Here is a 16,997-nt window from a genome sequence, read left to right on the forward strand (position 1 = left end):
TGCAAATTGAAGATGTAGCTAGGATAATTTTGTGATTTCTTTTCAAAAAGGGGTGTTAGTCACCACCCTATTATCTGACCTTTTTTCCAGTAACTAGTCTTTAATCTGTATAGCACTTAAATTAAAAAAAAAAAAATATATATATATATATATATATAGATTCGTAGCAAAGATCAACATTCAATTCAAACGCAGAGAATCCATTAAAGAGTCACTGCTTAATGTACACAGCCAAAAATATGAATCTAGAATAACATATTTTTAACAAATCAGCAGCACATAATATATAACTCTTTAAGAAAATACAATGGATAGAAAGTCTAAAAAGATAGAGAGAGAGAGAGAGAGAGGTCAGTTGAGTCTGCGCCTAGTGAAAGCAGGGTGAATGGTTCTTCCGCCCAAAGAATCGAGTCTGTGAATCCGCTCTACACATTCACGCACTCTCTTTATAACTTTAGGCATGTTTGCAGCGTTCCTAGACACTGTTTCCTTGAGCTGAATCATTTTCTGTTCACAGTCTTGGTCTTGAGTTCCTGCATCAGAAAAGAAGACACAGAAGATTTGTTGATGAGATAGTATAAAGATAAGAGATCACTGCTAAGGCTCTTGTGTTAAAGAAAGAAAAAGGTCTCTTATGAAGTACATGTTTCAAAAAATCCAAAAGGAGTAAAACAAGAAGACAAACTTATGAGATCAAATATGGATTGGCTGAAGCATCAATTATAATAAAACAAACCATCACTCTGCAAAAGACTAATAATCAATTTGGAGTGCAGCAGGGACATGGAAACTATCCGGATTAGGAAACATAATATAAAGTTATGTAAGAAGAGGCACCACAACCCAAAAATGCATCCATATGCTGCTACTCAATAAAAGATGTATTTAATCTATCATGAATGAACCCAAAAGTAGTAAAGAGCCCTAATTTTTCCAACCGCTAGCAGTTCTTGAACCAAAAGACATTATAATCAGACTGTCTGATTCAGACATAGTTCGTTCACAAATGAAATGGGGGTGATATTCAAAATTTGATTTTGAAGAAAATAAAAAAAAAACAGAAGAAATAGAGCGGAGGAACCTGGTGCGATGGTGAGGCGTTCAGAAGAAGAGGGAAGAGGATCCGAGATGCTGGGGAAGAAGCTATGAGAGGAGGAAAGCGCGGAATCAAGGGTGTTCCTGAGGTTATCCGGTAGGGTTTTCCTGTACTCTGTTATCTTCTTCGCCATCTCCCTCACTTCCCACTCCATTTTCTCCAATTCTCCTTCATCGATGAGCTCATGCTCCGATTCCGACTCCGCCATTGATTCCTTTCCAATTTTTCCGTTGAGAGGGAGAGGGAGGAGAGGGAGAGGGAGAGGGAGAGGGAGAGGGAGAGCGAGAGCGTATTAACGATTAACCAATGCGTCTCCTCCTGTAATAATAATGTGTTTTTTTCACTAAACGACGCCGTTTGTCATGTACACACAATAAATGACCGCCGGTGTCACAATTTACATACAAACATGTCATAATAATATAAATGGGAAAAATAATTTAAGCATCACAGTGTGACTGGCGAGGTGTAACAGATTGCAAAAACTCTTCTTGAATATATTCTGATATTATATGGTGTGTGTGTGTGTGTGTTACTTAGAGCTTGGCGCCGAAGATGGGCTTAATCGTCACCGCTTCTTTTAGCAATGCTTCTTGCGTCAATGATACCACTAGCTGCCCACATCATCAATTTATCCAACAATTACATTCTCTTTAAGCACTTCACCAAAAAAAAAAAAAACTAAGAAGGGATCCATTTTGTATTCAACGACATAAATCTACTTCTTCTTTTTTTCTTAACAATGATTTGATGATTATAAGGAGGATCTGTCACAAGTACTCTAGCTTCTTCTTTATTCAATAGTCTCTTAGCATAAGTCTGTTTAATTGGGGGTAAAAAGGGATGAAACAACATACCTCTCCTTTTCTGTTGAACATTTCTCCAGTGGTCAGACCACGACTCTGGAATGATGTGGGATTCACCATCTGCATAACACCATTAATCTTGTATTAAGTATATATTTGTCTCGTCCTCAGTTTTTGTATCTTTGACTATTACACTCAGATGTTTCAGTTTTTGTATCTTTGACTATTACACTCAGATGTTGCGGTTTACCTAATTTTATTTAAAATGTACATGTAAACATAAACTAAAACAATACAGTCCACAAGTAAGTATAGATATAAACCAAATCTGTGCAAGTGTTTTTAGGCAATTTGAGTTTCAGTTTACCAAAACCAAGCATTTGGACTTCTATCAGTAATAATAGCTATTCCTTCTTCAGAAAATCACTGTATTCTCCAGAAAAGGTATATAAAACTTTTCTTACCACAAAGAGAAGCCAGTCATCAGCTCTTAGAGGTCGGTGGAACCACAACCTGCAATGCAAAATGTAATTAACATGAGTTAGAAACAATCGCTTGAAGCAATTGCCTTCATATATTGCAAAAGTGTAGAATTTCTATTTCGTGGTTTTTAAGAAATAGTACAAACACACACACACTTGGCTAAAAGAAAAGAAAAAGCTTACGAGTGGTCTAGGCTAAGAGCAGCAGCACTCATGCCCTTTCTACGGTGAGGGTTTAAACCGATACATGCAAATATCAGATCTGAAGCAAATGCAACCACACATCTGTGAAACAGTGGTATTCACCAAATATATTCAGTTTCCCAAGTAAAATCAAAAAAATTTCGTAAACACTGCAGTCTGCAGTAGATATATATGTCCAAACAAACAAACTCCCAAGTTGTCAATGACCTAAGATAATCTTGCTTTTAATTGGCGATGCTAAGATAACGTTCATCTGCTTAGAAATGTTAAAATGTTTGCACTGCTTTTAAAATCTTCAATAGATCATATGAATACCAATTTTCTTCACTTTTATACCACTGAAGTAGAGTTTGCTCACCGGTGTAAAGCTTGGTCATCAGAAAGTTTTCCCCTTGCCCTAAACCAATAGTTCAATCTGCAAGATGAGTTGAGAAGTCTTCAGATTTTTTAATGAGTAAACACAAACATTTATTTTCGTGGTTAAGGGTGACGAAATGAAAGATGCCCCAATATAATTTTGATTTTATCAGGATTGAGACAACTATGTTGACCTTGGAGGAGACTTTGTCTGTTCTGTATAATAACTTGGCTCACAAAATCGAATGTCTATAGGCCATGTGAGGATTTTTTCAGCTGCAATTTTGTTTCGGTAATCCCTGAAATGAGAATAAAAAGTGATTCACTATGAAATAGCTGCTCTGGCACAATATCTTCCACACACATACATACCTAGGTAGCAGAGGGTCAGTTATACGCCGTTCAATCATCTCCTCTCTTGTTACAAGCTGCAGTAGATAGAGATGAAAATAACAATCATAGCCAATCTTTATAAGCATCAAAGTATGGGAGACATGATTTTACCGTTTCAGGAGGTGACATACGGGGCATGTTCGACTCTTGGTGATCGAAACCTTGTTGATCTCTCTGTAAAAGAAGAAGTTAAAGCTTGAAAAGCTATTTTCTTATAATGAAGCATTTGAGGGGAAGACCTGAAAAGAAGCAAACAAGATGAAAATGGTTTTGCCTTTCTGTCTAGCATCAACTCTTCGGGTGGCAAAGTTGTTGCCATCACGTAAGTGGTTAACTTCGTATAGGATGGGAACTGCAAGAGTTAATATTCAAAGTGTGAAAAATGCGTGGAGCCCAGAGAAAGCAGCAGGAATAGTTTTTCAGGAAAAAGCAATTGGTTAATCACATTGAGATGGTGTCCTTACTAGTTATATCTCCAACGAGTAGGAAATAGGAGTGTAAATTATGAACAATCTTGGTCGATTCAACAGTGTTTGTCGCTGCGGCAAGTGCCTGCGAAGTGTAGGCAATGGTGTCACAGTGAGTACTAGTCATTTCTGTAACAAGGTTAAATAAATGCAAATCAACAACAAGGTTAGTACACATAGATGATGTGAGAAAATAACATACCTGTCCAACTAATTGCCCACCAAAAACCTTGCCAAAGGTTGGAGCATTGGGTATAGTGAAACCTCGAAAAAGAGTCAACTACAAGAAAGAAAGAAGCACAAAGATGAGGGGATTCCTCAAAATTTTCAGTTACAGAAGAGAAAGAATGTAACACATAAATGATGTAGAAATATGACATAGACAATGATTCCACAAAAGAGAATGGTAAAAGTGAAGGGAAGTTGGTACATCTAATGGATCGAGAGACAAAATGCGTTGCACAAGACAGGGGGTCTCAAGATCCTTAGCTGGATCGGAGATAGGGTTGGTGTCAAGCAAAGAACAATGATGAGACATGAGCAGCAAGCAGGTAAGCTGAAAAGAAGAGAGAGAGTAAGTAAGTAGCAATGCTATTATTGGCCTATGAGGTCAAGGAAAGCAACAAAAGGCAGCATAAAGAAAGAAGACAAGAGAGGAAATACATACCTGTGAGAGAGCAACAACATCTGCTGAGTAAACATTCCCAAAAATACCTGTAAAAAAGAGCTGATTCAATCACCTACAAAAGACTAATCAATGATGAAGAATGGGCAGTAGTAATGAAAGAATGATCCTCCTCTCTCACCACGGCCGAAGAAATCAAACGGTTTCAAGAGGAACTCCGAGGAGTCGTCGGCTGATCCCAGAACCTGAGCCTGCACAACAACAAAAAAAAAAGAGAGACAAAAACACTAATCAAACAAGACAAACCCGAAAAGAGACAGAAGAAGGTGGGCTTCAGAAAAGTGTACCTGTCCTTGAAGGAGAAAGTAAACACCCTCCACCTCCTCATCTCTACGCACCACATAATCCCCTCTCTCTGCCCCAACAATATATATCAACATTGTCACCATGGAAAACCATAATTAATTAATCAAAAAATTACAGAATCTTAGAAATCACACTAACCGTAACGCTTGAACACAACGACTTGTGCGATTCTCTTGAGAGAAAGACTTGTTAACCGATGCAACAAGGGCACCTTCCCAAGCAACTCCACTACTGCAAATTAAATACCAATATGAAATCACTTCCCAATCGTAACAAAATTCTTATCCTTTTTTTCTCTCGCTTAACGATTTTATCCGGCAATCGAACAAACCGACTAGTACCTGATTCAGTGTTCATCGTTGAACGTTTGACAGACCGGCAAAAGTCAATTCAATCATCCAACCAATGGATTTATTTGGTTGGTGACGTAATTAGATTCCCTCTTATGGAGGAGAAACGTGTTAATCATTTCCCACGAGCCTGGACTGACACTTACGACAAGGACAAATTTAATGGGCCCAAGCCCATCTACCTTTCATGACCCGATCCGATCAGATCCGATCCAACCCGACCCGTGGATATTAATAAAAGTGCTGCTCGTCTCGTCCACCTTGGCTTTAAAAGTAAGACGAAAGTGCACGTCTTTTCTCCTCCAGACTCTTCTTCTCCACTCTCCTTGGCTGCCTAATGGAATATTCTCAGCATCTATCTATGGTGAGTTAGATTCTTCTTTATTCACCACGAACTTGGGTTTGACTTCACTTGTCTTTAATAAATCAATTCACACTTGTCTTCTCTCTCTCTAGTCTCTAATTAGTGTTTCAATTTGTCTTCCTTCAGCCTGGATTGAAATCACTTTGACTGGTCTTCTTATGTTTATTTCTCAGCCTAGCTTATGATCCTGTCTCTGTTTCTAGAGCCACACTGATCGATCTCGGGGATCCAGTGGGTTCTGTCGGCAAATCCATGCCGTTGTCGATTCAACAGTTTCATTCCTTCATCTTTGAACAATCTGACTTCACGGCGGATATATAATGCTTAATTGCTTCACTAGATCCCCATGTCAATACTCTGTTGTGTTCCCGTAATCGAATGTGTATACTGCCTGGGCTGCTCCCACTGGCTGTGGAAGAAATGCATGTACTCAGCAGGCCACGAGAGCGAGAGTTGGGGTTTAGCCACTTCCGACGAGTTCGACCCCATCCCTAGGCTCTGCCGCTTCATCTTAGCCGTCTACGAGGAGGATCTCCACAACCCCATGTGGGCACCTCCCGGTGGCTACGGCCTTGACCCGCATCACGTCATCCTCAAGAAAGACTACGACCAGACCCAAGGTCGTGTCACACCTTACATGATCTACTTGGATCACGACAACGACGCTGTTGTCTTGGCCGTCAGAGGGCTTAACTTGGCTAAGGAGAGTGATTACGCCCTTCTGCTTGATAACAAACTTGGGCAGACCAAGTTTGATGGAGGTTATGTACACAACGGGTTGTTAAAGGCGGCCATGTGGGTCTTTGAGGAGGAGCATGAGGTTTTGAATAGATTACTCGAGGAGAACCCGAGTTATTCTTTGACCTTTGTTGGGCATTCTCTAGGTGCGGGGGTTGTTTCTTTGCTGGTCTTGTTTGTGCTTCAGAACCGGGGGAGGTTAGGGAACATAGAGAGGAAGAGGATAAGATGCGTTGCTATTGCTCCTCCAAGGTGTATGTCTCTCCATCTAGCAGTCACATATGCTGATGTCATCAACTCTGTTGTTCTACAGGTAACATCATTACATTATATAGATTCTCCTCCATTGACTCCTCTTCTGATCCATTTTTTTTTTAATAAACCAGGATGATTTCTTACCTCGGACTACCACAGCTCTGGAGGATGTCTTCAAGTCAATCATCTGGTAAGGAAACTGTATTGATTTCAATAACTAGTTATTACATTATTAGAAAGCATCAAGTGTAGAAAGAGAATCTCATGGTCATGTTTTGCATGTTAATAAACCAATCAAAGCTTGCCATGCCTGTTGTGTCTCACATGTGTGAAAGATACATTCACATTCGAGGAGAAGAAGCTTAAGGATGCTAGGCGTCTATATGCCCCTGGTAGGTTATACCACATCGTTGTGCGCAAGCCCTTGAGGTATTAATACTCTTTATATATTCCATAATCATGTGCTTTCTTCAACTCAAGTTGCATCAAAGTGAAAAACCATATGCTCCTTGGTGCAGATTAGGAAGATATCCTCCCGTTGTGAGAACAGCTGTTCCAGTTGATGGGAGGTTTGACCAATTAGTTCTCTCATGTAATGCGACGGCTGATCACGCCATCATCTGGATTCAAAGGGAGTCACAGAGAGCTCTCGATGTGAGTACTACCTCCAAATGTGTGTTTTTTTTTTTTGCTTCAGCTTCTTGGAGATCTTGATTTCTGTGTGGTGAACATTTTCAGTTAATGCTGGAAGAGGACCAAGTTATGCAGATTCCGGTGGAGCAGAAAATTGTGCGGCAGAAATCAGTTGTTGAGGAACATGACGAAGAGTACAGAGCGGCTATCATGAAGGCGGCTTCTCTTAACATCCCCATGTCTCCATCACCTTCATATGGAACATTCCATGATACAGCAGAAGAAGGGGAAAGCTCTGCAGGAGGATCAGTCAATGAAGGATCCCCATCCATGTGGTCTTTCAAGGGAATGAAGAGAAAATGGAATCGGTTCGTAGATCGTCATTTTCCTATGGATGATGATGACAGTGGAGATATGATATTGAAGAAAAATGAATCTCAAGCTTTGTTGTGTAGGTAAGAAACACGAAATCTTGTTTTATAGGTGTACATGTAGAATGTAGAATATAGAATCTGAGAAGCAAAGAAAGTTGTTAGATGAAAGTTCATTGTTGAGAGATTGAGAATTTTGGATATCTGATGTGAAAATGTTGCAGCATCTTCTGTGCAGTCAGTAGCATGTTCTGTTGCCTTGTAGTATTGAGTGTATAAACTATTCATTTTACAAGCTCATTTATTTGCTTGGGCTACAACTACAAACTTGGTTTTGACTCCTTCCAACTGCTTCACTCTAGTTTGGTCTATTGGGTCATCCACCCATGTTGTGCAGGGTATGAAGGATACCCCAAAGAATTCATCAAACTCCAATTGCCTAGCACCAGAAAATATTAAGGGTTCCTCATTACAAAGTGAAATTTTCGTGGGGAAACCTATTGTTGCCTTAAACTAGTCCATACCTCCAGAGCAGTCCTTCCTCTTAAAACATGCTCGTCATTCTCCAAGTAAGGCATACACGATTGTTTTGACCAGTTTCTCTTATCGAAGCAATTGCATATGAACTGAAGTCAAAAAGAACAAAGAAACAGTTCATTTTAAGTCAAATTATTCCATCCCGGCTCTGATACCACCTAATGGACATGCAAGCTCAACTAAGAGATTAGATAAACAGTTCAACCAAACGATCAGTCAATCTTCACTTAGGATCTACAAGTTCAAATAATGGATTTTAGGAAATCTCGTTTGGGTTAAGGATAGAAAATACCATTCTTTCAAAACCAATTTTTTTTTTTTTAGTTGTCCATCTACATTAGATTAAGTGGTGATCAGATGAGCCGATTCTCCGAAGAGTACCTCCGTCTGGCCGGGTCTGATTTATATGAAAAAAAAATATAGCCTATGATCCTTGTTTCTTTTGTTAACGCGTCCTCCTGACCAATCCTAGTCTGAAGAATATGAGCCAGGTTCACATCTTCGAAATCCTCCCGTAATCTCCAATTCACCGGGTTTGTAGTCATATCCACTAGGTCCGAGCAGTTCGTCTCGAACCGTATCGAGGTTATCCTTCTGTCTCTTATATATGAAGCTGTCCAAAATAAACCTTCCATCTCAACATGCAGATCTAAAAGGTTCCTGATACACGCCTGTAATCCGAAATATTCATAATCCATTTGATCCTTAAGACTCCACCCTAAGCCACTGACACTGCCATTATAGGTCCATGCCGAATCAATTGGACAAGTAGGGATTCAGGGTATCCAAGGGGCATTGTCTCAACCTCCGTAGTAGAAGGGTCGTCATGATCCTCATTTGCTTCCTCCTTTTCGTTAGCCTTCCTCCAACATTCTGCCTCAAGAGATGCGTGTTGGAGAGTTTCAATCGGGGATACAACTTCCCGTTAAAGAGTTTGTTGTTCCTCACCTTTCAAATTTACCAACAGATCCATGGGAAGGTATCGAATTGTGGTCTCAGTGGAGCCACCTCTTTTCTCTTCCAAAACAAAAAATTCATGTTTTGGTATATAGATGTACTCAGGAAGTAACCCAGAAGAGACAAATAGTCTGATAAAGCCTAAACCTACATGGCTAGGGGGCATTCAAAAAGTAGATGATTAATAATTCCACTGGGCCAGCACATCTAGGACAACCCCTATCGGTGCCCAGGTGTCTATAAGTGAGCCTCTCTGACGTCGTCACACAGCCCGAGATAGCCTGCCACAAGAAATGGTTCATCTTACTTGGGGCCTTTATCTTCCACACTTGGCTCTGAAGGCTCGTGATACTCGGTTCTAGAACCCCTTCTTGTGTAAGACTCAACTTCGTCGATCGAAGTAGATCATAACCGGTTTTAACTGAATACACTTCTGATTTTGTGTGGTTCCAAACATATCCATCAGGAGCAAGAGAGGGAGATGATTTTAGCCCAAGTATCAAAGGGATATCATATGGGTGAAAGAATTCCCGTAAAAGATGTATATCCCACTCCTTGGTATCATTCCTAATAAAAGACTGACCAAGAAGTTAGGAAAGTTTGTAAACAATGTGGTCAGCAAACTATTTATATAAATTCTAAATCTAGAAAATCCCTAATCATAATTAAAATAGAAAGATCACCAAAATATAAGAAACACAAATAAAATATAATTATGTATAAATTAATAAATAATCAAGATATTTGAAAATATCATGCTGCATCAAATCAAGATAGTGAGCTCAAGTAGGTGAATTATGCATAGTAAACCCAAGACCGACTTTGAAATTTTGGGGACTATAGACAGTTTAAGAAAGATTTGTATAGTTTGGGGCCTAATTTTTTTTTTTTTTTTTTTACAAATTTTGAGGTTTATTTATATATAATTTTTTTCAAAAATTTTGGAAGTTTGAGTCGAATGTTTCATCCGGCTTGGCTCAGGAGTAAACTTGTAGTTTTGTTTGTTGAGATAATGAATATGATGATTTAAGTAGAAGCTCATATATTCGTTTAAGTCACTGTCATTCAAAAGACTCTCTCTAGGGAGAACTATGAAGACGCCGCCGCTGCTAGTAATCCTCGACGCCAGCGAAACCTCTGACCACCAGCGTCGGTCCTCTGTATAATCTGCTGTTCATTACTGTTTTTCCCCGAGTTTATCGTCGCCTACATTTCCCAAGCTAGTATCCTCGTCGTCTCCAACGTCGCTACCTTGTCGGACCATGTCGTTGTTCCACTGCTCCTATCCTTGTCGTCGCCGCCTCTCCTGTTTTCTTCCTCATCACCGCTCACACTCTCATGGCGACCGGAAAGGTCAGATCTAGAAGACTCACCGGATCTGCTGACCGTCTCGTTTCAACAGTGACTCCGCTGGGTTCACTTCTCTCACCGGAGCTAGCCATTCAACACCCCGTCTCTTCACCGGTCGGAACTCTTGAGTGTTTGGTCAGTAACCCTCTACGAAGGATTCAATCAAACGGACCTCTACGTATGGGCTTTCATTTCTTAATATCAGGTTTGCGGTTCAACTCAGGATCCAACAAGAGGTATAGGTCTCGATACGGTAATATCGGAGCCCTTGCTCTCAATCTGGCCTTAGCTCCCATCCCTTTGTTGAATATAGCCAAGAGCTTCTCACCGCCTCTATCAAGATCTGAACATTACTCTGTCTTGATAAATCTAACTCAAAGGTTTTCAATCAGTTCAATCCCTGCAACTCCACGATTCATCAAAAGTTCCAAGCACACAAAACCAGCAATTCCGACAGATGTGGTCTCAGCTTGCTATCACCCTTCTACCGCGTCTCCTCATCCACATCAAACCATCCATTTGAAGCTCAGCTCTGCCACATATGTACTCTCTGGAATTTATTCTCTCGTGATTAGCTCAATACAGTGTGATGAAATGCGTATTTGTTTGGTCTCCGTAACTCTCTGGCCCTGACACGGTAATGTTGGAAGGTCGAGTCAATGCGTGAACTCAAAAACTGGTGGCCCATCAAGTCTGGTCCGGTTCTTATCTCTGGTCTCCAAGGTTAAGGAAATCAAGCCTTCATGGCTGGTTCTAGCGTCAAATACACTGATGGTATCAGAGATGAAACAATTTGCACTCCGAAATGTTTGAGATTCAGATAGTCTCCCGGGTCATTATTGTCGGTATTAGAGCTGATTGCGTTTTTCCATTGTTATTGAATATCAGCATCAAATATGGGCAAAAAAGGCCTTTCTCCACCTCTCTTGTCTATGGTTCTGGAGTCATATCTCAGCTGCTCTTGCCGGCCAACAGCGTCCACCTCCCACACAGTTCCAATGGGAACCCGAGACACTCTCCTCTTCCATTGTTTCTAGGGTCTCAAATCACTGAAGTGAAGGAAAGCCCCTTACCACCAGCGTTGGTGCTGACCAACCATCTTCAAAACTTTTTATTAGGGTTCCCTTTCGTCGGTTATTCTCCCTGACATTAATATGTTCTTGGGAACATCAGTTTTAGAATCTCAAGTGAAGATGTTTATAGGTATCTTCGCCTCTTTTAACACTTCTACCATTCGTACGTTTTAGTAATTTTCGTTTTTCATTTAGCCGTCGAGTTTACCTCCGGTTGTAATCCTTCAAACATGTTAGACATTTAATTTAATATAAGAATTTTGTGATAAAAAAAAAAGTAGAAGCTCATATTATCTGAAAGAGTTTCTTGTACTCTAGCTATACATGGGCCTCCACAGATCCCTACTAGAAGTCAACCATCAACATTAACCCACTTTAGGGTTTTACTTCAAAATTGATGTTTATCAATGGGCTTTTGAAAAAGAAACTTCTATTTGGCCCACAAAGTTAATATCCCTCAGGTCTCTCTATTAAAAACCCAGCCTATACGTCTCCATTTTATGTTTTTCTTAATTTCATGTAATGTGAATTACCAGTTACTATGTTGTATTTTAAACAGCTTGATTGTTCTTGCACGAATGTATGTAAACTGTTTTTTTTTTTAAATTAAGAAGATGATTGACATAAACGATGTATTATCTGAAGACGTGCATTGTCGTGGTAAAAAGGTGGTGCAAAAAAAAAAATTGAATGTCAGTTGTGTCGCGGCTGTAATCAATGCCTATGTCCCTGCGCCTTAACAAAATAATTGAGGCTTTAAATTTTCAATTTCACTATTATTTATCGTGACATAACTTTTGTAGTTCGTACCTATGTTTTGATTTATTATACTTTCCTCTTTTTATCGTGGTATCCAATTGGTCTATAGGCTTTTAGACTATATGATTTGTTATATGTACATTAATCACTGTAGTAAAACTAGTTTATAGACTTTCAGACTATGATTTTAAATTTTTATTAATGAAGAAAAATCTATAGTACATTGCATATTCAGTATTCATTTTTTAAATACATAATATAAACACACACAAATACTACAGAATATGATTATATATTGGCTATCTTGTGACAGAAAGAAATAATGTATAGAATTAAACACAAGGTTTTGTCGTTATGAAAATTAATGCATGCAACAAGTGGTGCGTTACTAAATTATGTGGGATTCGTGGATAGAGATGGATCAATAATTATTTTCGCCAGTCTCTCTTGCCTTTCAAATTTATTTATTTTACACAAATAGTACCTTTTAGAAATAAATAAATAACGTGGATCGTCGTTATTTGATGTTTTAGAAACCTTTTTTTTTTTTTGAATTGAGTATTCATAAATCAGGACAAGACCACGTCATATTCCCGCAAACACATGGAAAATGAGAGCAGACGCAGATTTGACCGTCATAAAAGAAAACAAGGTCGAAGTCTTGTTTCGAACCCAGGTTCCAAGCACATACACAGTTACTAGGGGTGGCCATATCGGTTTAGTTTCGGGTTCGGTTTGGATTCGGTTTGGTTTGGTTAATTTGGGTTTTATAAAACTCAACCCAATTAAAACCAAAGTAGCTTTGGTATGAGTTCAGTTTGGGTTTAGTTTGGTTCGGTTTAGTTCGGTTTGGTTTAGATTTAGTTTGGTTCTTTAAAAATCTATGAAATAAAAAACAATTTAAAGCTCGATGACAAAACTCTTAACCACGTCAAAGGAATAAATACATAATAAACAAAGAGCAGACTATTTGTAATCTGATTAGCGTAACAAAGACTTGTAAGTTATAGTTTTTAGGTTTTGTTTTCAGTACAATATTTAGGTATTAGGATTATTTGAATCATATTTGGATTTTTTTTAAAAATATATGGAAGTTAAGAAAAAATGGAAAACAAAACTTTAACTAAAATTTACAATATGTTAATATATGTATATATATATATATTGGATTATTGGTTTGGTTCGGTTTGAATCCAAACCAAACCAAACCAAACCATTCGGGTTGAGTAAAACATGAACCAATTGGGTTATGTAAAGAGCACGGTTTGGTTTGGATCGGTTTAACTTCGGTTGGTTTGGTTTGGATCGGTTCGGTTTGGGTTTTTTGCCCACCTCTAACAGCTACATTAACCAACTGTGCTATTAAAGATTCATTAGCATTCATAAATCAGGGTAAGAACACGTCATATTTCCGCAAACACATGAAAAGTAGGAACAGACGCATACGCGGATGTTTTAGAAACTTGAACAGTGCTGTGTATTTGTTTCAATTTTTTAATTTGATGTCTTAGTAGTATCTATTACGGAATTATTCAGATAAAATGCGCATTTATATAATCTATCATAGAAATTGGAATCTTCAATATCTAAATAGTAAGTATATTCCATTTTCTTGCAACTACGTATATGTGCATTCTGTTTGTCATATAACGTAAGATCGGGTAATAAAAAGTTTATCATTATTGACATTGATGAGAAACAAAACAAGACGTTCCACCGTTTTTGGTTAAAGTATGTTTCATTTCCACATAACAAGATGGATTAAATATCAAATGACGGTAAGACGATTAAACCCTATAACAAAAAAAAAAAATCCGAGATGGCGTATTGTTTGATAGTTAAAAGGATATGTAACTCAAACTTTGTCAATTGGTTATCAAAAAAAAAAGAAAAAGAAAAAAGGATATGTAAGCACGCGCCCTATTTCTAGTACCATGTAACTTACAGGTATTACAATTACATTTTTTTCTGAATTTTAATGAATTTTTTATTTATTTATTTGACATCTCTGTGGACCCGAAATTAAATGGTTGATCATAACAAATTAATACCGCATTGATCATAAAATTATCTGCGCCCCCACACAGATGTTTATTTTTATTTTTTATAAATAAATTTTTATTTGTATTAGTTATAATATATATTTTAAAATTTACATGTTCAAATAATTTTTTAATATGACCTTTCTAAACACAATAATTTTCTTGTTTATATTGAGTAATTTTATTTTATCATGTAAACCATCAATTGTATGATCAATATAGTTAGAATATGACATGTATATCCGAAAAGATGTATTTTTATTTTTTTAATGGATCAAAATTTTATGATAATATATAATAATTTTTTTGTATATACTATTTATGGATTAAAATTTTATGATAATGTATAGTAAAATTGTTGTATATACAATATATTATGTGAAATTAGTAAAATAGTTATCGTATAATGTATGTATTTAATTACGAAATTTATATATAAAATTAATTATTTCCAAACATACATATATAAAATAAATAGGAAAAGACAAAGAATACAAAAACCTAGGTTTATTAATTATTATTGCCATAAATTTTTAGTTAGAATTTGATTTTGGAAATACATTAATTAAAGAAGAAAAGACAAAGAATCATAAAAGGTAAATTAATTCATAACTTCAGTGGCATGCCATTGTAAATAACTTGAAAAATTAAGGGGTATTTTATTTTGTACGTCTCTTTTTAATAGCATAGATTGACAATAAAGTTTATATATACATTTTTTGTGCGACCATGTCAATTAAATTTGTTGATTTTTAAATGATACCATATGCAGTATTGTGTCAAAATATGTAATATTAATGTTAGTTATCTTTACTAATAAAGTACACTTTAGTCCCTCCTTGGGGTAAATGATGACACGTGTCATTCATACACTAGTTGCGTTTCTGTTTATTTGTTTCGATTGGGCTGTGCGGTTTTGTAATAATTTTCGTATGGGCTTTAAACATTTCGAGCCCAGTAATGAATAAATGTTTCTTCCTCGCTTTGTTTTAGAGCGATAGACTTCACCGACGAGCTCCAGGATCTTTGAACGACGCAGAACTTTTCGATTTCTTATCCGTAGTGGCGAATTGATTTCTAATTCTCTCACAGGAATTAACCCACTCCTCCACTCTGCATGATTCAATCGACCTAATCAGATCCCCAAAGTAACCGGCTCAAGCTACGACTATAAATATCCACAATAACAGCCATGAACATCACAACTTGAACGAGATCAAGGAGAATAGCCTGTTCTACTAACCGATTACTGCAATGGCGAATTCCTTCATCCTCCTTGCCGATTTGAAAGCCAGGCGCTGCTCCAACTCTGCAGAAGTTCGTTTTGCTGAGGTTTTGGGCGTTTCCATGATTCTCACAGATTCATTACAGTCATTATCTCAAGAGAAGGTCACAATCTCAACCAACCATTGACACCTCTCAGTATAGCTTAGCGAATTGCAGCAAGATCGTAGTCACCGCGGCCTTTTTTGTTTTTGCGAAGTTCAGAGTGTGGAGAAATGTGGTGTATTTATGGGCGTCGACATGCTGCTTTTGGATGATAAGGTATTATCGACGCTAATTGTGTTTAATCATTACCATCATAAAGCTTTCCGACTTTATATTAAAAATATAAATCTTTTTCTCCTAGAGGTATTTCTCATTCTAGCCTCTGTAATCGTCTATAGGCTGAAAAACATATGAAATCAATCCCCAACAGTCTTTAGTATATGTCACCTGTTCCTTGGTATCTCAACTCTGAAAAGTCGGGTAGGCTATTGCATGCTTACTTGATTCTCTGCATTGTTTTGCTTGGCATGTACACTGAATACTCTGTTTTTTTAATTGGTTTGACAGTGTCTGAAGCATCAAAGGAAATGGAAGAGCGTTCCCAATTACACAAAGTCATGGTATGACAGAGGTCCAGAGATCTACCAAGCTGAAAAATACAGGAAGGGGCACGTAAAAGTATGCATTTCTCTTATTTTGAAACCTTGGTTATATTGACAGATGAAAAAATCGTGTGTTTTTGTTTTTTTTTTGTTTTTTTTTGAACTTTTTTTTGTTTCTAACTTTTCCCGTTTCTTTAAATTGTGATGTAAGACGCACAATGCTAAGGCGTGTATGGATAGACCGTGAACTCGACTGTGATGGCAAGAGGGACAGATGGAATTGATACGATCCTTCAATCTACCATCTTTATAAAGCAAAAGAGGATGAGCGAAGAAGTATCTCGAGAGTCTACATGTCCACATGTCTCTCTAATTGTTTACATTGATGTCACATACCATGTTCTGTCTTTGTGTGCACCAGCCGGCAGTGTCTCCGCAAGTGGGATGCTTTACACTGGTGTAAAGAAGCTCGAGACTGTAATGGTGGACGCAGTATGCTTTAGCACCTTCACAAGTTTACTCATAGTCCAGAGCTAATCCCACGTAACTCATTGGCATGCAGACTTATTTTTGTTTGCTGCTACGCATAACTTAGTTATCTCAGTTTAAGTTTTACAAATGAGGGTTTAGATATTTGGTCCACCATAAAGTTTAAGATCGTGTGCCTCCCTTTTTTTTTGTAACTTATGTGTGTCTGTCTCCCTTTTCATTATGTTACTTCTTAATCTTTCTCATATTTAATATGAAATTCACATTTTGACAACAAAAAAAACTCTAGGAGACACTTGGTAAGGTCCAAATTATAATTTGGGAGATTAGGTTAAGATTCACCTACCCTAAATGTTCTAATTGGAAAAAAAGTAATCAGCACCTTTAAAAACAACAATTGTAAGGTAATCCC

At 37.7% G+C, this 16,997-nt stretch overlaps 3 protein-coding genes across 6 annotated transcripts; 1 reads left to right on the forward strand and 2 right to left on the reverse strand.

Annotated features, from left to right (window-relative positions):
* Positions 1-154: 154 nt before the first annotated feature.
* Positions 155-1,388, reverse strand: LOC106330102 (the record flags this gene model as incomplete). Its single annotated transcript, XM_013768652.1, has 2 exons — positions 155-533; positions 1,082-1,388. Coding segments are annotated over 2 exons (489 nt in total), but the record flags the coding sequence as incomplete, so codon positions are not given.
* On the reverse strand, positions 468-5,217 carry LOC106328375 (acyl-coenzyme A thioesterase 8-like). 2 transcript variants are annotated; one of them, XM_013766805.1, is made up of 18 exons: positions 5,138-5,217; positions 4,935-5,027; positions 4,778-4,845; positions 4,612-4,681; positions 4,473-4,519; positions 4,236-4,361; positions 4,008-4,085; positions 3,803-3,890; positions 3,578-3,690; positions 3,450-3,512; positions 3,318-3,373; positions 3,140-3,244; positions 2,947-3,003; positions 2,568-2,669; positions 2,367-2,415; positions 1,954-2,022; positions 1,082-1,710; positions 468-533 (listed from the first exon to the last, which is right to left on the reverse strand). In XM_013766805.1, the coding sequence occupies exons 1-17, from the start codon at positions 5,151-5,153 to the stop codon at positions 1,633-1,635; spliced, it is 1,278 nt and encodes a 425-aa protein (XP_013622259.1). In that variant the 5' UTR covers positions 5,154-5,217; the 3' UTR covers positions 468-533; positions 1,082-1,632. The 2 variants fall into 2 exon arrangements, with proteins under 2 accessions (XP_013622259.1, XP_013622260.1); XM_013766806.1 differs by having other exon boundaries at positions 1,082-1,756.
* A 200-nt stretch (positions 5,218-5,417) lies between these two features.
* On the forward strand, positions 5,418-7,807 carry LOC106328711. Of its 3 annotated transcripts, none has more exons than XM_013767204.1 (6): positions 5,418-5,510; positions 5,684-6,561; positions 6,635-6,693; positions 6,804-6,932; positions 7,022-7,157; positions 7,242-7,807. In XM_013767204.1, exons 2-6 carry the CDS (start codon positions 5,857-5,859, stop codon positions 7,593-7,595), a joined length of 1,383 nt encoding a protein of 460 aa, XP_013622658.1. In that variant the 5' UTR covers positions 5,418-5,510; positions 5,684-5,856; the 3' UTR covers positions 7,596-7,807. The 3 variants fall into 3 exon arrangements, with proteins under 3 accessions (XP_013622658.1, XP_013622660.1, XP_013622659.1); XM_013767206.1 differs by having other exon boundaries at positions 5,430-5,510; positions 5,714-6,561; XM_013767205.1 differs by having other exon boundaries at positions 5,431-5,510; positions 5,637-6,561.
* Positions 7,808-16,997: the final 9,190 nt, after the last annotated feature.

The sequence above is a fragment of the Brassica oleracea genome, chromosome C3 (genome assembly GCF_000695525.1).
Source record: "Brassica oleracea var. oleracea cultivar TO1000 chromosome C3, BOL, whole genome shotgun sequence".
Classification (NCBI taxonomy): Eukaryota; Viridiplantae; Streptophyta; class Magnoliopsida; order Brassicales; family Brassicaceae; genus Brassica; species Brassica oleracea.

Coding starts and splice junctions, on each gene's coding strand:
- LOC106328375 (XM_013766805.1), bottom strand. Junction 4,520..4,611: donor GTTTGATTTCTTCGGCCGTG/GTGAGAGAGGAG, acceptor TCTTTTTTACAG/GTATTTTTGGGAATGTTTAC. Junction 2,416..2,567: donor GCTCTTAGCCTAGACCACTC/GTAAGCTTTTTC, acceptor TTTGCATTGCAG/GTTGTGGTTCCACCGACCTC.
- LOC106328711 (XM_013767204.1), top strand. CDS start 5,857: ATGTCAATACTCTGTTGTGTTCCCGTAATCGAATGTGTATACTGCCTG. Junction 6,562..6,634: donor TCAACTCTGTTGTTCTACAG/GTAACATCATTA, acceptor TTAATAAACCAG/GATGATTTCTTACCTCGGAC. Junction 7,158..7,241: donor AGTCACAGAGAGCTCTCGAT/GTGAGTACTACC, acceptor GAACATTTTCAG/TTAATGCTGGAAGAGGACCA.